The 23,470-nt window shown below is 48.2% G+C and overlaps 1 protein-coding gene across 18 annotated transcripts in view; it reads left to right on the forward strand.

Moving 5' to 3' along the window:
* LOC116966731 (receptor-type tyrosine-protein phosphatase H-like) overlaps positions 1-23,122 on the forward strand; it is a 60,237-nt gene extending 37,115 nt beyond the window's left edge. For 7 of the 18 annotated variants that reach the window (XM_033013016.1, XM_033013014.1, XM_033013022.1 and 4 more), the window contains 14 exons: positions 177-455; positions 2,086-2,364; positions 3,875-4,153; positions 6,811-7,083; positions 8,991-9,084; positions 10,327-10,380; positions 12,156-12,237; positions 13,278-13,368; positions 14,452-14,528; positions 15,950-16,084; positions 17,498-17,620; positions 19,589-19,746; positions 21,331-21,466; positions 22,538-23,120. In XM_033013016.1, the coding sequence (XP_032868907.1) occupies positions 177-455; positions 2,086-2,364; positions 3,875-4,153; positions 6,811-7,083; positions 8,991-9,084; positions 10,327-10,380; positions 12,156-12,237; positions 13,278-13,368; positions 14,452-14,528; positions 15,950-16,084; positions 17,498-17,620; positions 19,589-19,746; positions 21,331-21,466; positions 22,538-22,678 (2,201 nt within the window). In that variant the 3' untranslated portion in view covers positions 22,679-23,120. Of the gene's footprint in view, positions 1-176; positions 456-2,085; positions 2,365-3,874; positions 4,154-6,810; positions 7,084-8,990; positions 9,085-10,326; positions 10,381-12,155; positions 12,238-13,277; positions 13,369-14,451; positions 14,529-15,949; positions 16,085-17,497; positions 17,621-19,588; positions 19,747-21,330; positions 21,467-22,537 lie in introns of all 18 variants that reach the window. The other 11 variants (XM_033013023.1, XM_033013026.1, XM_033013009.1 and 8 more) reach the window with 4 other exon arrangements.
* The last annotated feature ends 348 nt before the right edge of the window (positions 23,123-23,470 follow it).

A 23,470-nucleotide genomic window follows, 5' to 3' on the forward strand; every position in this document is an offset into this window, starting at 1 on the left:
TGTTTTTTAATAAGGTGGTGTGTTTTATTCCTCACTGATGGTGGAGTCACTGATAATCCAGACCAGTCAGTCAATGTTCACCACACACACGTTGTGTTGGACACACAGCTCAAGGGCACTCGAGATTCACGGGTGTTTCACACAATCTAACCCTCCCTCTGCCTCTCTCGTAACAGATCCCTCTCCAGTGACTGGACTGTCTGTGGTGAACGGGACAACACAGTCGTTAACGATTGAATGGACGCGACCGACTGATACAAGAGCCTCCAATTACACCTACAGGGTTACAGTCACTAATGTTACTGGCGGTGTTAGTTGGAGCAAGAGCACTAGTAAAGGCGAGACAACATTCACAGCGACAGGGCTGCAACCTGGGGATCAATACCAGCTGTCAGTGCAGTCAGTCACACCTGAGGACACACTGAGCACACCTGTGGAGGTGAAAAGTACCACAGGTAAGTAACTCCGACCCAAACGCCCAAGTAGTAGCAGTACAATTTAGCACAAAATACAGGATTAGCCCGGCTAACACAGGCCAGTTGGCAACCCTAGATACAACATGGAAACAGGCCCTTCGGCCCACCGAGTTGGTGCCGACCAGCAGTCACCCTAGTTCTATCCCACACACGGGACTATTTACAGAAGCCAATTAACCCACAAACCTGAAGGTACACAAAAATGTTGGAGAAACTCAGCGGGTGCAGCAGCATCTATGGAGCGAAGGAAATAGGCAACGTTTCGGGCCCGAAACCCGGAAGGGTTTCGGCCCGAAACGTTGCCTATTTCCAGAAGGGTTTCGGCCCGAAACGTTGCCTATTTCCTTCACTCCATAGATGCTGCTGCACCCGCTGAGTTTCTCCATCATTTTTGTGTACCTTCGATTTTCCAGTATCTGCAGTTCCTTCTTAAACATAAGATACAAACTTGCACGTCTTTGGAATGTGGGAGGGAACCAGAGCACCCGGAGAAAACCCACGTGGTCACAGGGAGGACGTGCAAACTCCGTACAGACAGCACCCGTGGTCAGGTTCGAACCGCCGTCTCTGGCGCTGTGGGGCAGCAGCTCTACCCGCTGCTCCACCGATTGAAGTGCCATTAGTGTGGTGAGAGGGGGGGTAACGAATACTGCTGGTCTGGGGGGGGGGGCTGCGGAAATTAAAGGCACATTACGGGAATCAGTTAGTTAAATATGTAACGAGTGAGGCCCAGCACAAATTGGAGGAACAGCAACTCATATTTCGCTTGGGCACCTTACACCACAGCGGTATGAACATTGACTTCTCTAACTTTAAGTTTCCCTTGCTTTCCCTCTCCCTCCATCCCCCCCCCCCCCCCTTCCCAGTTCTCCAACCAGTCTTAAAGCCCCCTGTCCCACTGTACGAGTTCATTCCAAGAGCTCTCTCGCTCCCGAGTTTGCCCTGATTCGAACTCGGAGATTTTCGGTAATGGCCGCTCGTCGGTACTCGGGGCTCTCGTGGACATTTCTCAACATGTTGAAAAATCTTCACGAGTCTTCCCGTGCTTACCTGCCGTTAGCGAGTCTTTCCCGAGCACCTGCCGTTAGCGTTGCGAGCCGCTTAGAGACGTCCCCGAGCTCCGACGTACCCGCTACGTTCATTCTCCCTGCTTACCACGAGTTTGATTTTTTTTTAAACTCGGGAGAGCTCTTGGATTAGCTCGTGCAGTGGGACAGGGCCATTACTGTCTCCGACTGCATTTTATCTCCGTCCCACCCACTCCCCTGACATCAGTCGGAAGACGGGTCCCGAATATGGAAGCCCTTGTGATGGAGGTTTGTGTTAACTCTCATGTGGTTGTGTGCATCTTGTTGTTTTTCACTTAGTATGGCTGTGTGATTCCTCAAATTTCACTGTACCTTAATTAGTACATGTGACGAGATACTGACCTTGAAAACATTGAATACCCAGACCCGGAGCATCACCCGTTCCTTCTCTCCAGAGATGCTGCCTGTCCCGCTGAGTTACGCCAGCATTTTGTGTCTAACCACACAATTTGAGTTGGACACACAGCAGGAGAGCCTCATGCAATCTAACCCCTCCCCTCCCTCTAACTTTCTCATAACAGATCCCTCTCCAGTGACTGGACTGTCTGTGGTGAACAGCACAACACAGTCGTTAAGGATTGAATGGACGACACCAAATAATATAAGAGCCTCGAATTACACCTACAACGTTACAGTCACTAATGTTACTGACGGTGCTAGTTCGACCACTATCACGAGTAAAGGCGAGACAACATTCACAGTGACAGGGCTGCAACCTGGGGATCAATACCGGCTGTCGGTGCGGTCAGTCACACCTGAGGACACATGGAGCACACCTGCGCAGGTGACAAGCACCTCAAGTAAGTAACTCAAAAAAAGATAGATACTAAATACTGGGGTAACTCAGCGGAACAGGCAGCATCTCTGCAGAGAAGGAATGGGAGACTTATCTTACAAATGCTGATTTGTAGTTTTCAACCGATTGAGGTGGATAAAACCAAATAAATCAAGAGATTATTTGTGTCGGAAGGAACTGCAGATAGACACGACAAGCTGGAGTAACTCAGCGGGACAGGCAGCATCTCTAGCGAGAAGGAATAGGTAAAATCTGTCTTAAGCAGTATGAAGAAGGGTCTCGACCTGAAACGTCACCCATTCCTTCTATCCAGAGATGCAGCCTGTCCCGCTGAATTACTCCAACATTTAGTGTCTAGAAGGTCCTGAAATTTCACCAGCGGGTGGAGTGTTTTCGGAACTCGCTGCTGAAGGCCCTTTGCTGAGTCAGAGATATTCTTGCTGAGTACGGGTGTCAGGGGTTACGGGGAGAAGGCAGGAGAATGGGGTTGCAAGGGAGAGATAGATCAAGAAAAGCTAGATGTTTTCAAGAGAGAGTTAGATTTAGCTCTTGGGGCTAACGGAATCAACGGATATGGGGAGAAGGCAGGAACGGGGTACTGATTTTGGATGATCTGCCATGATCATATTGAATGGCGGTGCTGGCTCGAAGGGCCGAATGGCCTACTCCTGCACCTATTGTCTATGTTTCTCGAATGTTATAGTTTCTCGTAAGGAGGAATGAATACAACAGGAAAATCATGTTTCAGTTTCAATCGACATTGGTGAGAACTCATTGAAACATATAAGATTGTTAAGGGCTTGGACACGCTAGAGGCAGGAAACATGTTCCCGATGTTGGGGGAGTCCAGAACCAGGGGCCACACACAGTTTAAGAATAAGGGGTAAGCCATTTAAAATGGAGACGAGGAAACACTTTTTCCCACAGAGAGTGGTGAGTCTGTGGAATTCTCTGCCTCGGAGGGCGGTGGAGGCAGGTTCTCTGGATGCTTTCAAGAGAGAGCTAGATAGGGCTCTTAAAGATAGCAGAGTCAGGGGATATGGAGAGAAGGCGTTTTGAAACGGGTACTGATTGGGGATGATCAGCCATGATCACATTGAATGGCGGTGCTGGCTCGACGGGCCGAATGGCCTACTCCTGCACCTATTGTCTGTGGTCTATTGTCTATTGAGAGAAGGAACGGGTGATGTTTCGGGACAAGACCCTTCTCCAGACTGAGAGTCAGGGGAGAGGGAGTCTAGAGATATGGAAGGGTAAGGTGTGAAAAGGTCAGATCAAAGCAGACGCTGATCAGGAAACGTTGAATGCTTCTATTGTCTATTGTCTGAGTCTACAACAGCCATGATTGAATGGTGGTGCTGGCTTGAAGGGCCAAATGGCCTACTCCTGCACCTATTGTCTATTGTCTATTGTCTGAGTCTACAACAACCATGATTTAACGGCAGTGCAGTAGCTGAAACTCACAAGGTGCTGGATATCTCCTATGAGCTAACTCTCTGCCTTCTTCTCAACAGATCCATCTCCGGTCTCTGGGTTGACCGTGGTCAACAGGACAACGGTGTCAATTGAAGTAACATGGGCAGCGCCCACGGATGCAAGGGCCCCGGAGTACACGTACAGAATTACACTCGCCAACGTTACCCGTAGGGGCCGCGGAGCTATCGACACAGGTCCGGGCGTGACAACCTTCACGGTGACTAACCTGGTCCCTGGGGTAGAATACGAGCTGAGGCTGCAGTCAGTCACCCCTGCAGGCACACGGAGTTCCCCTGAGACCGTGAGGAACGCCACAAGTAAGTCATTTCTTTTGAAGAAACGGTAACGTCTCCAATGGTACACGCTAAAACGCTGGAGTAGCTCAGCGGGACAGGCAGCATCCCTGGAGAGTTGTGGAATTCTGTGGAATTCTCTGCCTCAGGGGGCGGTGGAGGCAGGCTCTCAGGATGCGTGTGCGGGGATGGCTGGTCGGCACGGACAGGGTGGGCCGAAGGGCCTGTTTCCGCGCTGTATCTCTAAACTAAAATAAAGAGTAAGTAACTACTGAAGAGACAGTAACTGCTCCAACACCTCCTTCAGTTCTACGCCCATTGCAAAAGATATTTGCATCATCCTGACCGCAGTAGTTTGCATTTGCCAGGCAGTAGTTTGACGGTTCTGCATGAAGATTGTTAAGGGCTTGGACACGCTAGAGGCAGGAAACATGTCCCCGATGTTGGGGGAGTCCAGAACCAGGGGCCACACAGCTTAAGAATAAGGAGTAAGCCATTTAGAACGGAGACGAGGAAACACTTTTTCTCACAGAGTGTGGTGAGTCTGTGGAATTCTCTGCCTCAGAGGGCGGTGGAGGCAGGTTCTCTGGATGCTTTCAAGAGAGAGCTAGATAGGGCTCTTAAAGATAGCGGAGTCAGGGGATATGGGGAGAAGGCAGGAACGGGGTACCGATTGGGGATGATCAGCCATGATCACATTGAATGGCGGTGCAGGCTCGAAGGGCCGAATGGCCTACTCCTGCACCTATTGTCTATTGAGAGAAGGAACGGGTGACGTTTCGGGATGAGACCCTTCTACAGACTGAGAGTCAGGGGAGAGGGAGCCTAGAGACATGGAAGGGTGCGGAGAGAACGTAAGGTGTGAAAAGGACAGATCAAAGGAGACGCTGATCAGGGAAACGTAGAATGCTTCATCGCTGGCTGAGGGGAAGGTGACAACGAGGCGTGCAAACAGTAAAATTAATCAGGAGGACAGTGAAACTAATCGGAGAAATAGGATGGGGAAAGCAAGGGTTACTCGAAGTTAGAGAAATGGTTAGTGATATTCCCTGGTAGACAAAATTGCTGGAGAAACTCAGCGGGTGCGGCAGCATCTATGGAGCGAAGGAAATAGGCAACGTTTCGTCCCGAAACGTTGCCTATTTCCTTCGCTCCATAGATGCTGCCGCATCCGCTGAGTTCCTCCAGCAATTTTGTCTACCTTCCATTTTCCAGCATCTGCAGTTCCTTCTCGAACATAGAGATATTCACTGTCTGAAGAATACAAGGAGATGCAAGGATTCCTTAGAGATATTGTGGCCATTGCCTAAGTTTTCTTAATCAATATTTTCAGGCCCCTCAGATGCCATATTAAATATTTTTTGATGCTGTTAACCATATTCTGCTCCTATCACTGTGAAGTGCCCATCATGAGGTGAAAGGGACCGCAGATGCTGGTTTACCCTGAAGATAGACACAAAATGCTGGAGTAACTCAGCGGGTCAGGCAGCATCTCTGGAGAGAAGGAATGGGTGACATTTCTGAAGAAGGGTCTCGACCCGAAAAGTCACCTGGTCCTTTTCTCAAGAGATGCTGCCTGTCCCGCTGAGTTACTCCAGCATTTTGTGTCTATCTGAGGTCCTCATCACGTAACTGTCTCGGGGGTGAAGATATGGAAGGATATCGTCCCCATGTTGGGGGAGTCCAGAACCAGGGGTCACACAGTTTAAGAATAAGGGGTAGGCCATTTAGGACTGAGAAGAGGAAAAACGTTTTCACCCAGAGAGTTGTGAATCTGTGGAATTCTCTGCCTCAGAAGACACTGGAGGCCAATTCACTGGATATTTTCAAGAGAGAGTTAGATTTAGCTCTTAGGGCTAAAGTAATTAAGGGACATGGGGAGAAGGCAGGAACGGGGTACTGATTGGGGATGATCAGCCATGATCACAATGAATGGCGGTGCTGGTTCGAAGGGCCAAACCTGCACCTATTTTTCTATGTTTCTTCGATGTTTCTATATAACCATATAACAATTACAGCACGGAAACAGGCCATCTCGGCCCTTCTAGTCCGTGCCGAACACTTATTCTCCCCTAGTCCCATCTACCTGCACTCAGACCATAACCCTCCATTCCTTTCCCGTCCATATAACTATCCAATTTATTTTTAAATGATAAAATCGAACCTGCCTCCACCACCTCCACTGGAAGCTCATTCCACACAGCTACCACTCTCTGAGTAAAGAAGTTCCCCCTCATGTTACCCCTAAACTTCTGTCCCTTAATTCTCAAGTCATGTCCTCTTGTTTGAACCTTCCCGACTCTCAGTGGGAAAAGCTTATCCACGTCATCTCTGTCTATCCCTCTCATCATTTTAAAGACCTCTATCAAGTCCCCCCTTAACCTTCTGCGCTCCAAAGAATAAAGACCTAACTTGTTCAACCTTTCTCTGTAACTTAGTTGCTGAAACCCAGGCAACATTCTAGTAAATCTCCTCTGTACTCTCTCTATTTTGTTGACATCCTTCCTATAATCAGGCGACCAAAATTGTACACCATACTCCAGAATTGGCCTCACCAATGCCTTGTACAATTTTAACATTACATCCCAACTTCTATACTCAATGCTCTGCTCTATATGTTGGAGGGAAGGCGTGGACTTGTGCCTCCAGATTGTAAACATATCACTCCATCCATTTTCCAGTTCCTGCCGCAATATCTGACTTCCGCTGCTCCGGAAGTACAGGGTACATGGTGGAGGCAAAATGGAGCCAACCAAACGGCCAGTTCAGCATGTTCAAAGCCCTCACCTATGATGGTGAGCAATTAATCAGCAACCTCAGCCTTGGGAAGGAGGAGAGAAGCCTGACAGTGGACAACCTGCAGCCAGGGCGCACGTATACACTCAGAGTCGTCACAGAGAGTGGGAACACATCCAGCCAGCAGATGACCACAAATTGCCCGACCTCCTCTCAACGTGAGTATATTGAATGCAAATGCTTCCTCCATCCATGTCAGGCCCTGATACCCCTTTGTGAGTGTACACACGCGTGTTCGTATTTTTTAACTTTCTTCTGAAGACAGACACAAAATGCTGGAGTAACTCAGCGGGACAGGCAGCATCTCTGTAGAGAAGGAATGGGTGACATTTCGGGTCGAGACCCTTCTTCAGACTGAACTAAACCAAAGTAATGACTCAATGAGTTATGCCCCTGTCCCACTTAGGAAACCTGAACGGAAACCTCTGGAGACTTTGCGCCCCGCCCAAGGTTTCCGTGCGGTTCCCCCGGAGGTTTTTGTCAGTCTCCCTACCTGCTTCCACTTACCTGCAACCTCCGGCAACCACCTGCAACCTCCGGCAACCACCTGCAACCTCCGGGAACCGCACGGAAACCTTGGGTGGGGCGCAAAGTCTCCAGAGGTTTCCGTTCAGGTTTCCTAAGTGGGACAGGGGCATAGAACAATCACCTGCTGCCATGCTGGTCCTTGATTCAAGAGAGTTTATTGTCATGTGTCCCTGATAGGACAATGAAATTCTTGCTTTGCTTCAGCACAACAGAACATAGTCGGCATTGACTACAAAACAGATCAGTGTGTCCATATACCATTATATAAATATATACACACATGAATAAATAAACTGATAAAGTGCAAATAACAGATAATGGGCTATTAATGTTCAGAGTTTTATCCGAGCCAGGTTTAATAGCCTGATGGCTGTGGGGAAGTAGCTATTCCTGAACCTGGTTGTTGCAGTCTTCAGGCTCCTGTACCTTCTACCTGAAGGTAACAGGGAGATGAGTGTGTGGCCAGGATGGTGTGGGTCTTTGGTGATACCGACAGCCTTTTTGAGGCAGCGACTGCGATAAATCCCCTCGATGGAAGGAAGGTCAGAGCCGATGATGGACTGGCTGGGCAATGTTTACTACTTTTTGTAGTCTTTTCCTCTCCACGGCGATTTGTTTAGTTTAGTTTAGTTTAGAGATACAGCGCAGAGACTGGCCCTTCGGCCCACCAAGCCCGCACCACCCAACGATCCCCACGCACTAACACTATCCTACACACACCAGGGACAATTTTTACATTTACACCAAGCCAATTAACCTACAAACCTGCACGTCTTTGGAGCATGGGAGGAAACCGAAGATCTTGGAGAAAACCCACGCAGGTCACAGGGAGAACGTGCAAACTCCGTTCAGACAGCGCCCGTAGTCAGTATTGAACCCGGTCTCCAGTGCCGTGAGGCAGCAAGTCTACTTGCAAGTCTATTCTTGCTATTGAGGGAGTGCAGCGTAGGTTTACCAGGTTAATTCCCGGGATGGCGGGACTGTCATATGCTGAGAGAATGCAGCAGCTGGGCTTGTACACTCTGGAATTTAGAAGGATGAGAGGGCATCTTATTGAGACATATAAGATTGTTAAGAGTTAGGACATGCTAGAGGCAGGAAACATGTTCCCGATGTTGGGGGAGTCCAGAACCAGGGGCAACACAGTTTAAGAATAAGGAGTAAGCCATTTAGAACGGAGACGAGGAAACACTTTTTCTCACAGAGAGTGGTGAGTCTGTGGAATTCTCTGCCTCAGAGGGCGGTGGAGGCAGGTTCTCTGGATACTTTCGAGAGAGAGCTAGATAGGTCTCTTAAAGATAGCGGAGTCAGGGGATATGGGGAGAAGGCAGGAACGGGGTACTGATTGTGGATGATCAGCCATGATCGCATTGAATGGCGGTGCTGGCTCGAAGGGCCGAATGGCCTACTCCTGCACCTATTGTCTATTGTCTACCGCTGCGCCACCGTGCAGCGCAGGAGATGGGCAAGGTCCTCAATAAGTATTTCTCCCCTGCTTCCTCTCTTTGGGATAACCATCCATTTATGTTCTTTGCAGCCATTATCATTGGAGCGACGGTGGGCTCGTTGCTGGGTCTGATCCTGATTGGCATCCTGGTTTTCTTCATCATCCGTAAAGGCCGGCAGCAGAGGTACGAGTCAAAATCTCATGTTCTTATGTGATAGGAGCAGAATTAGGCCATTCGGCCCTTCAAGTCTACTCCGCCATTCAATCATGGCTGATCTATCTCTCTCCCTCCTAACCCCATTCTCCTGCCTTCTCCCCATAACCCCTTGACACCCGCACTAATCAAAGATAGACACAAAATGCTGGAGTAACTCAGTGGGATGGGCAGCATCTCTGGAGAGAAGGAATGGGTGACGTTTCGGGTTGAGACCCTTCTTCAGATCAAGGTCTTTCTCAATTGGCCCTGATGTATTGGACAATACAGCTCACCCCCTCCGTGACACACACTGGTCAACCTGAGGAGCACCTTCAGCAACAGACTGGTTCCCACCAAGATGCAGCACAGAACACCACAGGAGATCCTTCTTCCCTGTGGCTATCAGACTGTACAACCCCTCCCCCTTCTGTCATGGGGTGGGCTGCTTCAGTGGGATATGGGCCAAATGCAGGCAGATGGGACTAGTGTAGATGGGATGGTTTGGGAACTGCTCTGCCCAGGACAAGAAGACTCTGCAGAGAGTAGTGCGTTCGGCCGAACGCACTATGGGAACTACACTCGCCCCCCTGCAGGAACTATACATCAGGAGGTGCAACTCCAGAGCCAACAAGATCATGGGAGACACCTTCCACCCCTGCAACGGACTGTTCCAGCTGCTACGGTCAGGCAAACACCTCCTGTGTTGCCATGCTGTGAGAACGGAGAGGATGAGAAGGAGTTTCTTCCCAGAGGCCATTCGGACTGTAAACTCCTATCTCACCAGGGACTAACTTTTACTGAACCACTCTACTGCTTTTTCAAAAGTGCTGTTTTTTTCCCTTTTTCCTTCCGCCCACAATATTTAATATGTAAAAGAATATGTGATTCTGTTACATTCTGTTTGTAGTATGTTTGTTTGTCTGTTTGCACAAAGTCCGCGAGCATTGCCACTTTTCATTTCACTGCACATCTCGTATGTGTATGTGACGAATAAACTTGACTTGACTTGACATGTTGGCCAGTGTGGGCAAGTTGGGCCGTGGAGGGTGGAGGGTGAACTTTCCACTTATCTCCTTTAGAATCAGCTTTAAGATCTGGACTAATTGCATATGGACTGTGTATCAAGTTTTGCATCATTTTTTGTTTAATAATATTGGACGAAATACGTTACGGCATTTTAATATACTAAATCTACCTAAATTGATATTTGAAACTTTTATTTAATTCCAGGAAGCAACAAGATCCGAAACATTCGTTAATGTACAGCCTCCCGACAGCATTCAAGTAGGTGGAAATATTCCCTGTTCCCGATGATTCTGACGTTAACTATTTTTAAATAGTTAGTGAATCTGTGGGATTCTCTGCCTCAGAGGGCAGCGGAGGAGGTCTATTCTCTGGATGCTTTCAAGAGAGTTTCAGATAGAGTTCTTAAATATAGCGGAGTCAGGGGAGAAGGCAGGAATGGTTGTGGATGATCACAGTGAATGGTGGTGCTGGCTCGAAGGGGCGAATGGCCTACTCCTGCACCTATTGTCTATTGTCTATTGTCCTAGTTATATGAATGGACAGAACTGGTGCACTTGTTAAAATTCTAAATTTGGTGAAAGCAAATTTTGACCGCATTAGAGAGAAGCTTTCAAAGTTTGTACAAGTACATCGTTCCCTGAAGGTGGTGCCACAAGCTGGTGAAGGAGGCTGGCCTTGTCAGGCTGGCCTTCATTAGTAAGGGCAGTGAGTAATGGTGGGGCTGCAGCATTGATGAGGCTGCACTTAGAACATAGACCAGCTGTTACCAGGCAACTGAACCATCTTACCAACCACTCGAAGGATCTCCTGTGGCATTCTGTCCTGCATCTTGGTGGAGCCCACACCTGTTTTTGCTTTACATAAATGACATCCATGAAAAAGTCGCAAGTACGACCAGACTATTCGCTGATGATTGTTTGCTGTACCGTCCAATTAAGTCAGCTGATGATGAAGATGCTCTCCAAAAGGATCTCGATACTATGGTTGAGTGGTCAAAACAATGGGGCATGCAGTTCAACCCTTCCAAATGTGAAACCATGCGTGTCACCAGAAAGAGGAATCCAAGCGAAACATCCTACAACACACTTGGTGCCACCCTTGAAGAATCCAAACAAACCAAGTATCTTGGCATCAAATTGCAGAATGATCTGCGTTGGAATGGTCAGACTCATCATGCAACGGTGAAAGCAACAGGTGTCCTAAACTTCCTGAGGCGCAACTTTCATCATTGTTCAACTTCTGTCAAGGAGAAGCTATACTTCACCCTCGTTAGACCTCATTTGGACTACGCAGTTGCAGCATGGGACCCATACACAAATACAAACATTTCTTCCATCCAACGTGTCCAAAGACAGGCAGCTCGATTTGTTACTAACACCTATGAGAGAGAAGCGAGTGTCACCAAACTTCTGAATTCACTGGTCGGGGTGGAACCCTCTCCAAGACAGACGTGAAGCTCACCGTTTGACCTGTTTTTACAAAATGTTAAATGGTCAGCTCGACATAGACTACAAGACCTACACCAAACCCAAACCAATTAGGAGCAGACGAGGGCATTCGATCCAATTTGTGATCCCAGCTACAAAGACAGATGTGTACAGCAATTCGTTCTTCCCCCGCACAATTAAAGCATGGAATAATCTCCACCCAACTATAGTTACCCAACCAGATGCAACTACATTTAAAGTAGCTCTTTCTTCCCAATAACCCTTTCTGGCTTAAGTCCTCCCTGAGTCACCAAAGAGGTAGATAGTAGTTCAGAACTGCTCTCTGGCTGGTGTAGGATGATTCAGTTGCCTGATAACAGCCGGGAAGAAACTGTCTCTGAATTTGGAGGTGTGCATTTTCACACTTCTGTACCTTTTGCCCGATGGGAGAGGGAAGAAGAGGGAGTGGATGGGGAGCGACTGGTCCTTGATGATGCTGCTGGCCTTGCCGAGGCAGCGTGAGGTGTAGATGGAGCCAGTGGGGAAAGGAGGTTGGTTTGTTAAAGTGCATGAAATAATCTTTTTGCTCTCTGTTTCGTTCGCCAGGCCCATCCCTGTGAGTGAATACAAGAGTTACTACCAGCGTAAGCACGCTGACACAGACATTGGCTTTGCGGAAGAATATCAGGTATGTACAATGTGCTTAAACCCTTACTGTAAGCACATAAGGTCATAAGTGATAGGAGTAGAACTAGGCCATTCAGCCCATCAAATCTACTCCGCCGTTCAATCATGGCTGATCTATCTCTCCCTCCTAACCCCATTCTCCTGCCTTCTCCTCATAACCTCTGACACCTGTACTAATCAAGAATCTATCTATCTCTGCCTTAAAAATATCCATTGACTTGGCCTCCACTGCCTTCTGTGGCAAAGAATTCCACAGATTCACCGCTGTCTAAAGACATTTCTCATCTCCTTCCTAAATGTGCGTCCTTTAATTCTGAGGCTGTGACCTCTAGTTCATCTCCGGATAATCTCTGACACCAGTAGCAATCAAAGTCTTCCTTAACTAGTTTTAGTTTTAGAGTTATGCCCCTGTCCCACTTAGGAAACCTGAACGGAAACCTCTGGAGACTTACTGCGCCCCACCCAAGGTTTCCGTGCGGTTCCCGGAGGTTGCAGGTGGTTGCCGGAGGTTGCAGGTAGTGGAAGCAGGTGGGGAGACTGACAAAAACCTCCGGGAACCGCACGGAAACCTTGGGTGGGGCGCAAAGTCTCCAGAGGTTTCCGTTCAGGTTTCCTAAGTGGGACAGGGGCATTACAGCGTGCAAACAGCCCACCGACTCCGCACCGACCAGCGATCCCCGCACGCTAATACTCTCCCACACCAGGGACAATTTTTACAATCAACTTACAAACCTGAATGTCTTTGGAGTGCGGGAGGAAACCGAAGTTCTCAGAGAGAACCCACGCAGGTCACGGGGAGAACGTGAAAAAACTCCGTACAGACAGCACCTGAGGCCAGGATCGAACCAGGGTCGCCCTTATGTTACAACCATTCCCAAAATGTCACCAAAGAACTTGAGCATTCCAAGTACACGGTTTATCCTTGCACGATGCTGCAGACAGTGTTGATCCTAGAATGGATTTCTAATAAAGTTATGCTGTGCAGTAGGTTTCCATTCTGCGTTCTTAACTGACGAACAATCTCTCCTCGATTCATTGCAGGGTCTGGCAAATGTGGGTACAAACCAGTCCAAAGAAGCATTCCAAGTCCCAGATAACAAAGTCAAGAATCGATACACTAACATCTTCCCATGTGAGTACTGCGTTTGGCATTTAGTCTAGCGTACTTTAGTTTGGAGATACAGTTCGGAAACAGGCCTCTCGGCCCACCGAGTCCGCACCGACCAGCGATCCCCGCACATTAACACTACCCTACACACACTAGGGACAATTTACACTTGTACCAAGTACACAAACCCAAGCCAATTAACCTACAAACCTGTACGTCTTTGGAGTGTGGGAGGAAACCGCGATCTCAGAGAAAACCCACGCAGGTCACGGGGAGAACGTGCAAACTCCGCCCAGACAGCACCCGTAGTCGGGATCGAACCGGGGTCTATGTGATATTATGATATACTTATACTCATACTTACTTTATTAGTCAAGTATCTTTTACAACCCACGGGGAATTTGATTTGCCGTACAGTCATACTAATAAAAAGCAACAGAACGCACAAAACACATTTTAACATCAACATCCACCACAGTGACTCCACATTCCTCACTGTGATGGAGGGCGAGAAATAGTTCAATCTCTTCCCTTCTTAGTCCTCCAGGTGGGCGATCAAACGCCACCCGGTGGAATATATAGGGAATGGAAGGATCAATGAATGGGTCTGAGGGGCTGAATGGCCTTTCACTGTTTCGGAGTTCAGTTTAGTTTATTGTCACGTGTACCAAGGTACAGTGAGAAGCTTTTGTTGCGTGCTAACCAGTCAGCAGAAAGACAATACATGATTACAATCGATCCATTTACAGTGTAGTCATAGTGATAAGGGAATAAGGTTTAGTGCAAGGTAAAGCCAGCAAAGTCTGATCAAGGATAGTCCGAGGGTCACCAATGAGGTGGATAGTAGTTCAGCACCGCTCTCTGGTTGTGGTAGGATGGTTCTGTTCCCTGATAACAGCTGGGAAGAAACTGTCCCTGAATCTGGAGGTGTGCGTTTTCGCACTTCTGTACCTTTTGCCCGATGGGAGAGGGGAGAAGAGGGAGTGGCCGGGGGTGGCAGGAATAATGTCTCCGTGTTACGGATGGCAGGTGAGTTCTACCTGGTCGGTGCATAAGACGGCTTCTCGTTCCAATGACATTATTTTTCTCCTCTCTTGCCTCTTTCAGACGATGTCGCTCGAGTTAAGCTTGATCGCCAGCCTAATAGCAGCTCTTCCGACTACATCAATGCAAGCTACATGCCGGTGAGTTGTCACACACTGAAGGCTTTCTTCTGTAATAGTAAAACCCACCGCCCCAAACATTCACAACAGAAAGATCTACGATATAGTGTTTACCTCCCCACTCCCCCTCCACCAGCTTCTCGTTTTCACCCAGCAAACAGGTTAACAATGGCCCGCTTCCTTTAGCATCATTCCTTGTTTGCACATCTTTAATTCATTGTTCTTTATCTCTCTACATCATCGTCTATATCTCTCCTTTCCCTCATCCCTTACTAGTCTGAAGAAGGAATGGGTGATGTTTCAGAGTGTGAAGAAGGGTCTCGACCCAAAACGTCACCCATTCCTTCTCTCCAGAGATGCTCGCCTGTCCCGCTGAGCCACTCCAGCTTTTACTGTTACTCAAACAGCAATAACTCACCTGAAATAACTCACCTGAAATAACTCACCTGAAATAACTCACCTGCAATAACTCACCTGCAATAACTCACCTGAAATAACTCACACTTTAAGAAGGAACTGCAGATGCTGGAAAATCGAAGGTAAACAAAAGTGCTGAAGAAACTCAGCGGGTGAGGCAGCATTTATGGAGCGAAGGAAATAGGCAACGTTTCGGGCTGAAACCCTTCTTCAGACCATGCTTGGTACAAGAACACCTTAACATACTAGGTGTTACACTTAACCCGTAGAGTTACTCTTACACTTAAACGCAACATGTGTTCAGTACCTGTCTGATGAATTAATTCACTGGTTTAGTTCAGTTTAGTTTAGAGGTACCGCTCGCGGGAAAAGGCCCTTCGGCCCACCGGGTCCATGCCGACCACAGATCCCCGGGGGCACACTAACACTATCCTGCATTTCCAACAATCTACATTTCTGCCAAACCAATTAAAACCTACAAACCTGTCCGTCTTTGGAGTGTGTGAGAAAGCCGAAGACCCCGGTGAAAAGCCATGGGGAGAACGGACGTACAAACTCTGTACAGACAGCAGCCGTGTTCAGGATCGAACCCGGGTCTTTGGCGCAGTACCACCTGCGCCACCATATCGCTGCGCCACCATTCCTAAGTGTTAGTTAGTTACCCTCCTCCAGATCCCATCTCTTGCCCCTACACCCTTCCCTCCCATTCTAAATATCTAACCTCCGATATTCCAGCCAGGAGTGTATCTCTTGGTAGGTACACAAAAATGCTGGAGAAACTCAGCGGGTGCAGCAGCACCTATGGAGCGAAGGAAAAAGGCAACGTTTTTCGGGCCGAAACCCTTCTTCCTAGCGAAGGAAAAAGGCAACGTTTCGGGCCGAAACCCTTCATCCTAGCGAAGGAAAAAGGCAACGTTTCGGGCCGAAACACTTCATCCTAGCGAAGGAAAAAGGCAACGTTTTTCGGGCCGAATGTTGAGATCCGCTAGTTTCTCTTCACGGTTTCCCCTGCTCATTTCTCACAGGGCTACCACCTGGATAAGGCGTTCATTGCTGCCCAGGGACCCCTGCCGAATACAGTGGTGGATTTCTGGCGAATGGTTTGGGAGCAGAAGACCAAGGTCATCGTCATGCTGACCAACTGTGTGGAACAAAATCGGGTAAGTCATTCGTTCTAGCTTTCCCGAGGTCACAGGTTCACAGGTGATGGGAGCAGAATTAGGCCATTCGGCCCACCGAGCCTACTCCGCCATTCAATCATAGAAACATAGAAAATAGGTGCAAGAGTAGGCCATTCGGCCCTTCGAGCCTGCACCGCCATTCAATATGATCATGGCTGATCATCCAACTCAGTAACCTGTACCTGCCTTCTCTCCATACCCGCTGATCTCTTTAGCCACATCTAACTCCCTCTTAAATATAGCCAATGAACTGTGGCCTCAACTACATTCTGTGGCAGAGAATTCCACAGATTCACCACTCTCTGTGTGAAAAATGTTTTTCTCATCTCGGTCCTAAAAGATTTCCCCCTTATCCTTAAACTGTGACCCCTTGTTCTGGACTTCCCCAACATCGGGAACATTCTTCCTGCATCTAGCCTGTCCAACCCCTTAAGAATTTTGTGAGTTTCTATAAGATCCCCCCTCAATCTTCTAAATTCTAGCGAGTACAAGCCGAGTCTATCCAGTCTTTCTTCATATGAAAGTCCTGCCGTCCCAGGAATCAGTCTGGTGAACCTTCTCTGTACTCCCTCTATGGCAAGAATGTCCTTCCTCAGATTAGGAGACCAAAACTGTACGCAATACTCCAGGTGTGGTCTCACCAAGACCCTGTACAACTGCAGTAGAACCTCCCTGCTCCTATACTCAAATCATGGCTGATCTATCTCTCCCTCCTAACCCTACTCTCCTGCCTTCTCCCCGTAACCCCTGAAACCCGCATTAATCAAGAATCACAAAAGCAGCCAGCATCGTCAGAGACCCACACCACCCTGGCCACACACTCATTTCACCCCTGCCATGGGGAAGGAGGTACAGGAGCCTGAAAACTGTAACGTCCAGGTTCAGGAACAGCTTCTTCCCCGCAGCCATCAGGCTATTAAACGCTACAACCCCCAAATAACCTCTGCGTTATATAGACCTGGTGTAATTGGTTTTGTCTTTTTGCAGTTTGTTTTTATGTGTATGTGTGTGTGTGGGTGTCTATATATATATATACTGGGCCTCACTCTGACAGTGGAGGAGGCCCAGGACAGAGAGGTCAGTGTGGGGATGGGAGGGGGGAGTTAAAATGTTTAATAACCATAAGATCGCGGAGTCTAAGGTGGACCGAGCGGAGGTGTTCAGCAAACGGATCGCCGATCCTGCGCTCGGTCTCTCCGATATATAAGAATCCACACCTGGAACAGCGGATACAGTAGATGAGGTTGGAGGAGGTGCAAGTGAACCTCTGCCTCACCTGAAAGGACTGTCGGGGTCCGTGGACGGAGTCGCGGGGGGAGGTGTCGGGACTTTGCCAGTCACCCCGGTACTTTGTTTGGGACCCTCGTTAAGCTTGTTTTTAATTGGTTCCAGGTGAAATGTGAACGCTACTGGCCGATGGACATGTCCTCCTGCCTCTACGGGGACATTGTGGTGAATATCGTTTCAGAAGAAACCTCACCCGAGTGGACAACCAGGAAATTCAACGTGAAGAAGGTAGTGACATTGTGGAGAATCAGCTGATCAGTAACTCACTCCATCATCATTGGGTTATTGATAGGGGACGATCACAATGAATGGCGGTGCTGGCTCGAAGGGCCGAATGGCCTCTTCCTGCACCTATTTTTCTATGTTTCTATGAATCGAAAACCACCCAGGTATAAACCACATGAAAAATCCCAACATCAGGACAATGGGTTAAGATCTCCCGAATCTTATACACTAGTGTCAATTTGCTCAAACCACAGCTCCCAAAATGTAATAAATCTTGTTCAGATTTACCGGGACCATTACTTCGGGGAACCTCCAGAGATGCTGCCCGTCCCGGCTGAGTTACTCCAGCATTTTGTGTCTATCTTCGGTCAAAACCAGCATCTGCATTTCCTTCCGACAAACTTCGGGGAACCTGTTCCATTGACTTACTTTTAACCCCTAGTAGAGAGCGGACGTGGAGGGGGTGTTTCCGCTGGTGAGGGACCAGAGGGCACAGCCTCACAATAAAAGGACGTACCTTTAGAAAGGAGATGAGGAGCAATGTCTTCAGCCACAGGGTGGTGAATCTGCCACGGATGGCAATGGGGGCTTTGGCTATTTTTAAAGATGAGGTAGAACGATTCTTGGTTAGTGCAGGGTGTCAGGGGTTATGGGGAGAAGGCAGGAGAATGGGGTTGAGAAACATAGAAACATAGAAAATAGGTGCAGGAGTAGGCCATTCAGCCCTTCGAGCCTGCACCGCCATTCAATATGATCATGGCTGATCATCCAACTCAGTATCCTGTACCTGCCTTCTCTCCATACCCCCTGATCCCTTTAGCCACAAGGGCCACATCTAACTCCCTCTTAAATATAGCCAATGAACTGTGGCCTCAACTACCTCCTGTGGCAGAGAATTCCACAGATTCACCACTCTCTGTGTGAAAGATGTTTACCTCATCTCGGTCCTAAAAGATTTCCCCCTTATCCTTAAACTGTGAGAGGGAGAGATAGATCAGCCATGATTGAATGGCGGAGTGGACTTGTTTGGCGTAATTCTGCCCCAATGACTTATGGACAACGACATATGATTGTGTCGATTTATTGTTGAATTTATCTAAACCCTCCACCATTAACGTACTGGGCTGTGTACACTTTTTTGCAATCTTCTTCGCCTCTGGGCATTCACGTTGCATAGCCAGGACAAGATGCAAACAGACAGTATGTTCTCTGCTGCATACCTGTCCCCAGAGAGCGTGTCGGAAGGAACAAAGTGCCTCGACCCGAAACGTCACCCATCCCAATCTCCCCAGAGATGCTGCCTGCCCCGCTGAGTTGCTCCAGCTCTCTGCACCTATCTGGGGTTCAAGATAGTGCTCACTGACATCAGGTGAATCGAGGACCAGAGGACATAGGTTCAAGGTGAAGGGGAAAAGATTTAATAGGAATCTGAGGGGTAACTTTTTCACACAGAGGGTGGTGGGTGTATGGAATGGGCTGCTAGACTTTTTATTTTTTTTTAATTTTTTAATCAAAAATATTTATTCAAATATTAAAATAGTATTTACAATACAATAAAACAAAACACCACCATAATACAAGACGAACAAATATGCTAAGCAACTGCTATATTGCAATCCTTGTCCAGGATACATTCAACCCCCCTCGATGCCCAGCGGTCCCGGAACTCCCTCAGGGTGCCCGTAGACAGGGCGTATTCCCTTTCTATCCGCATCCGGGCATGGACGTATCCCCGGGGGAGCTGCCAGATTGGCGGTTGAGGGAGGGACTGTCCCAACGTTTTTTTAGACACATTTGGACAGGTGCATGGATAGGACAGGTTTGGAGGGTATATGGCCCAAACGCGGGCAGGTGGGACTAGTGTAGCTAGGACATGTTGGCTGGTGTGGGCGAGTTGGGCCTGTTTCCACTCTGTATCACTCTGTGTCTCTGTGAGTTGTGAATAATGGTCTGCTCTTTGTTTGTGGTCAGACTGGATGCCCAGAGCCACGCACCATCACGCAGTTCCACTTCACCTCCTGGCCTGACCACGGTGTTCCGAAGACCACAGATAAACTCCTGCAGTTCCAGCGGATGATGCGAGATTACTTGAACAAAAATCGGGCTGGACTCCCTGTGGTACATTGTAGGTAAGGTGGTCAACATTTCTCGTTCGTTCAGGTTCCTATACACTTTAACTCTTGGACAAGGCTGTGTCTTAACGGGGCATAGAGTCATTGTTAAGGGTTTGGACACACTTGGTCACCCTGGAGCCATGTCTCCGTGATCCCAACTATATCATATTCATTAATAACTATCTGCACATTCAACTCATCCACCTTGTTACGAATGCTCCTTGCATTGAAACACAAATCCTTCAGGATTGTTTTTACAACACTCTTACCCCTTATACAAATATGTTGAAAACTGGCCCTTTTTGATTTTTGCCCTGGATTTGTTCCCGATGTTGGGGGATTCCAGAACCTGAGGCCACAGTTTAAGAATAAGGGGTAAGCCATTTAGAACGGAGATGAGGAAACATTTTTTCTCACAGAGAGTTGTGAGTCTGTGGAATTCTCTGCCTCGGAGGGCGGTGGAGGCCGGTTTTCTGGATGCTTTCAAGAGAGAGCTAGATAGGGCTCTTAAACATAGCGGAGTCAGGGGATATGGGGAGAAGGCAGGAACGGGGTACTGATTGGGGATGATCAGCCATGATCACATGAATGGCGGTGCTGGCTCAAAGGGCCAAATGGTCTACTCCTGCACCTATTGTCTATTGTGAATTGTCTATTTGCATAGAGTGATACATCGTGGAAACAGACCCTTCGGCCCGACTTGCCCACATGTCCCATCTACACTAGTCCCACCTGCCCACGTATGGTCCTTATCCCTCCAAACCTGTCCTATCCATGTACCTGTCTCACCGTTTCTGAAACGTTTGGATAGTCCCTGCCTCAACTGCCTCCTCCGGCAGCTCGTTCCATACACCCACCATCCTCTGCATGAAAATGTTCACCCCTCGGATTCCTATTAAACCATTAAACCCGGATCGAACCCGGGGCCCAGGGCTCTGGCGCTATGAGGCAGCAACTCTGGTGCTGCCCCACCGTGCCAAAAGACAATAGACAATCGGTACAGGAGTAGGCCATTCGGCCCTTCGAGTCAGGCGCTGCTGCACTAGATGGATCGTTGTTGGGATGAATAAAAAAACTATTGTAAAGGACGCAGATTTTTTTACTGACAGCCCATGTTGCCTTTGAAACTAAGAGAAGAAAATCAGTCAAGTTCAAGTTCAAGTTCAAGTGAGTTTATTGTCATGTGTCCCTGTATAGGACAATGAAATTCTTGCTTTGCTTAAGCACACAGAAAATAGTAGGCATTTACTACAAAACAGATAAATGTGTCCATATACCATGATATAAATATATACACACATGAATAAATAAACTGGTAGTGCAAATAACAGAAAGTGGTTGGTAATAATCAGAGTTTTGTCCGAGCCAGGTTTAATAGCCTGATGGCTGAGGGGAAGTAGCTATTCCTGAACCTGGTTGTTGCAGTCTTCAGGCTCCTGTACCTTCTACCTGAAGGTAGCAGGGAGATGAGTGTGTGGCCAGGATGGTGTGTGGGTCTTTGATGATACTGCCAGCCTTTTTGAGGCAGCGACTGCGATAAATGACTGCGATAAAAGTCTGTCGATTCTGCTTGATGTTGATGTTTCTGTTGGCTTTCAGTGCGGGGGTTGGGCGTACTGGCACTTTAATAGCCCTCGACTACCTGCTCCAACGGATAGAAAAGGAGGCAGTGGTCGATGTTTATGGGATTGTCCACAACATGAGGATGAGTCGAACCTGCATGGTCCAGACTGAGGTGAGGATTTGCTTTCGGTTTTTTTGCCTTAAGAATTGTTGTCACCTGCAGTAATTTCCACTCCACCTTGGAAACTTGAAAGGGCCCGTCACACTTGGGTGTCATTTGCGAGTCACGCAGGTGGCGTGCAAAGATTTTATGGAAACATTTGTGCAATTTGTGTTGGAAGGAACTGCAGATGTTGGTTTAAACCAAAGATAGACACAAAAAGCTGGAGTAACTCAGCAGGTCAGACAGCATCTCTGGAGAGAAGGAATAGGTGACGTTTCGGGTCAGAAAGAGGGTCGTCGTCTAGATTTATAGAATCCTACAGCAGAGAAGCAGGCCACTCAACGCAAGTTACGCTCCCATTTACCTTCCACATTTGTATACTCTCATAGAAACATAGAAAATAGGTGCAGGAGTAGGCCATTCGGCCCTTCGAGCCTGCACCGCCATTCAATATGATCATGGCTGATCATCCAACTCAGTATCCCATCCCTGCCTTCTCTCCATACCCCCTGATCCCTTTAGCCACAAGGGCCACATCTAACTCCCTCTTAAATATAGCCAATGAACTGTGGCCTCAACTACCTTCTGTGGCAGAGAATTCCACAGATTCACCACTCTGTGTGTGAAAAATGTTTTTCTCATCTCGGTCCTAAAAGACTTCCCCCTTATCCTTAAACTGTGACCCCTTGTTCTGGACTTCCCCAACATCGGGAACAATCTTCCTGCATCTAGCCTGTCCAACCCCTTAAGAATTTTGTAAGTTTCTATGAGATCCCCCCTCAATCTTCTAAATTCTAGCGAGTATGAATTCCAAAATCCTGGGGCGCTATGCGCTACCACGGATCACTGCCTATGCCACCACGCCTCACCACGCGTCATGCGCGCGTAATGCACACCATGCGCCGCATCGTGACGCGTAAACGATGTCGCTTAAATGGCGCCCAAGTAGGACCGTCCCTTTTCTCTTTGTTTAGCTTAGTTTAGAGATACAGTGTGGAAACGGGCTTCCAGCGTGAATCTCGGTCATTTCACAGCCTATTTTCCCCTCACCTTTTGTGTGTGTGTGTGTTTTTTTTTTAGAATCAGTATATCTTCCTACACCAGTGCATTCTGGACGTGACTGGAGACAAATCCATCGACGAGCCCATCTACGAGAATCAGGCGGACCTCATCTATGAGAATGTCGACGCCATCAAAGTCGCCAACAATCACCGCGTCTGAAGTCAGAGTCGGGCCACTCTTCCCTCCAGCCACGTTGCCATGGATACCGGGCCTTGCAGCTGCCTTTGTGCCTTTTTCCGTTGTTGTACTGCCAACTCTGATCCAGTGACGATGCCCTGGATACCATCTCTCTCCCAGTCTTCTGGGGACTCTCGGGATTCCATTACACCATCATCGTGTGTGTGTGTGCGCGTGTACGCACGTGAGTGCGTGTGAGTGTGTGTGCGTGTGCATGTGCGCGTGTGCGTGTACGCGTGTGTGCGTGTACGCGTGTGTGTGGCTGTCCACCTGATTAGATTTTACCTCGTCCTCACCTTATCCCTCAGCTGACAATGAACTACTTGTAGGAAGGTCGACAAAAGTGCTGGAGAAACTCAGCGGGTGAGGCAGCATCTATGGAGCGAAGGAAATAGGTTCCTTCTTCAGACTGAAGGGTCTCGACCCGAAATGTCACCTATTCCATCGCTCCATAGATGCTGCCTCACCCGCTGAGTTTCTCCAGCATTTTTGTCCACCTTCGATTTTTCCAGCATCTGCAGTTCCTTCTTAAACATACTTGTAGGAAGGAACTGCAGATGCTGGTTTAAACCAAAGATAGACACAAAAAAGTTGGAGTAACTCAGCGGGTGAGGCAGCATCTCTGGAGAGAAAGAATGGGGACACTTCAGCTCGAGGCCTTTCTTCAGGCTGATCTATTGTACACTTCCCTTGAACTTTGTCCTCTTTGATCTCTCGTTTTCACACCTTACCCTTCCATATCTCTTGTTTCCCCTCTCCACCCGGACACTCAGT

The sequence above is a fragment of the Amblyraja radiata genome, chromosome 38 (genome assembly GCF_010909765.2).
Source record: "Amblyraja radiata isolate CabotCenter1 chromosome 38, sAmbRad1.1.pri, whole genome shotgun sequence".
NCBI lineage: Eukaryota > Metazoa > Chordata > Chondrichthyes > Rajiformes > Rajidae > Amblyraja > Amblyraja radiata.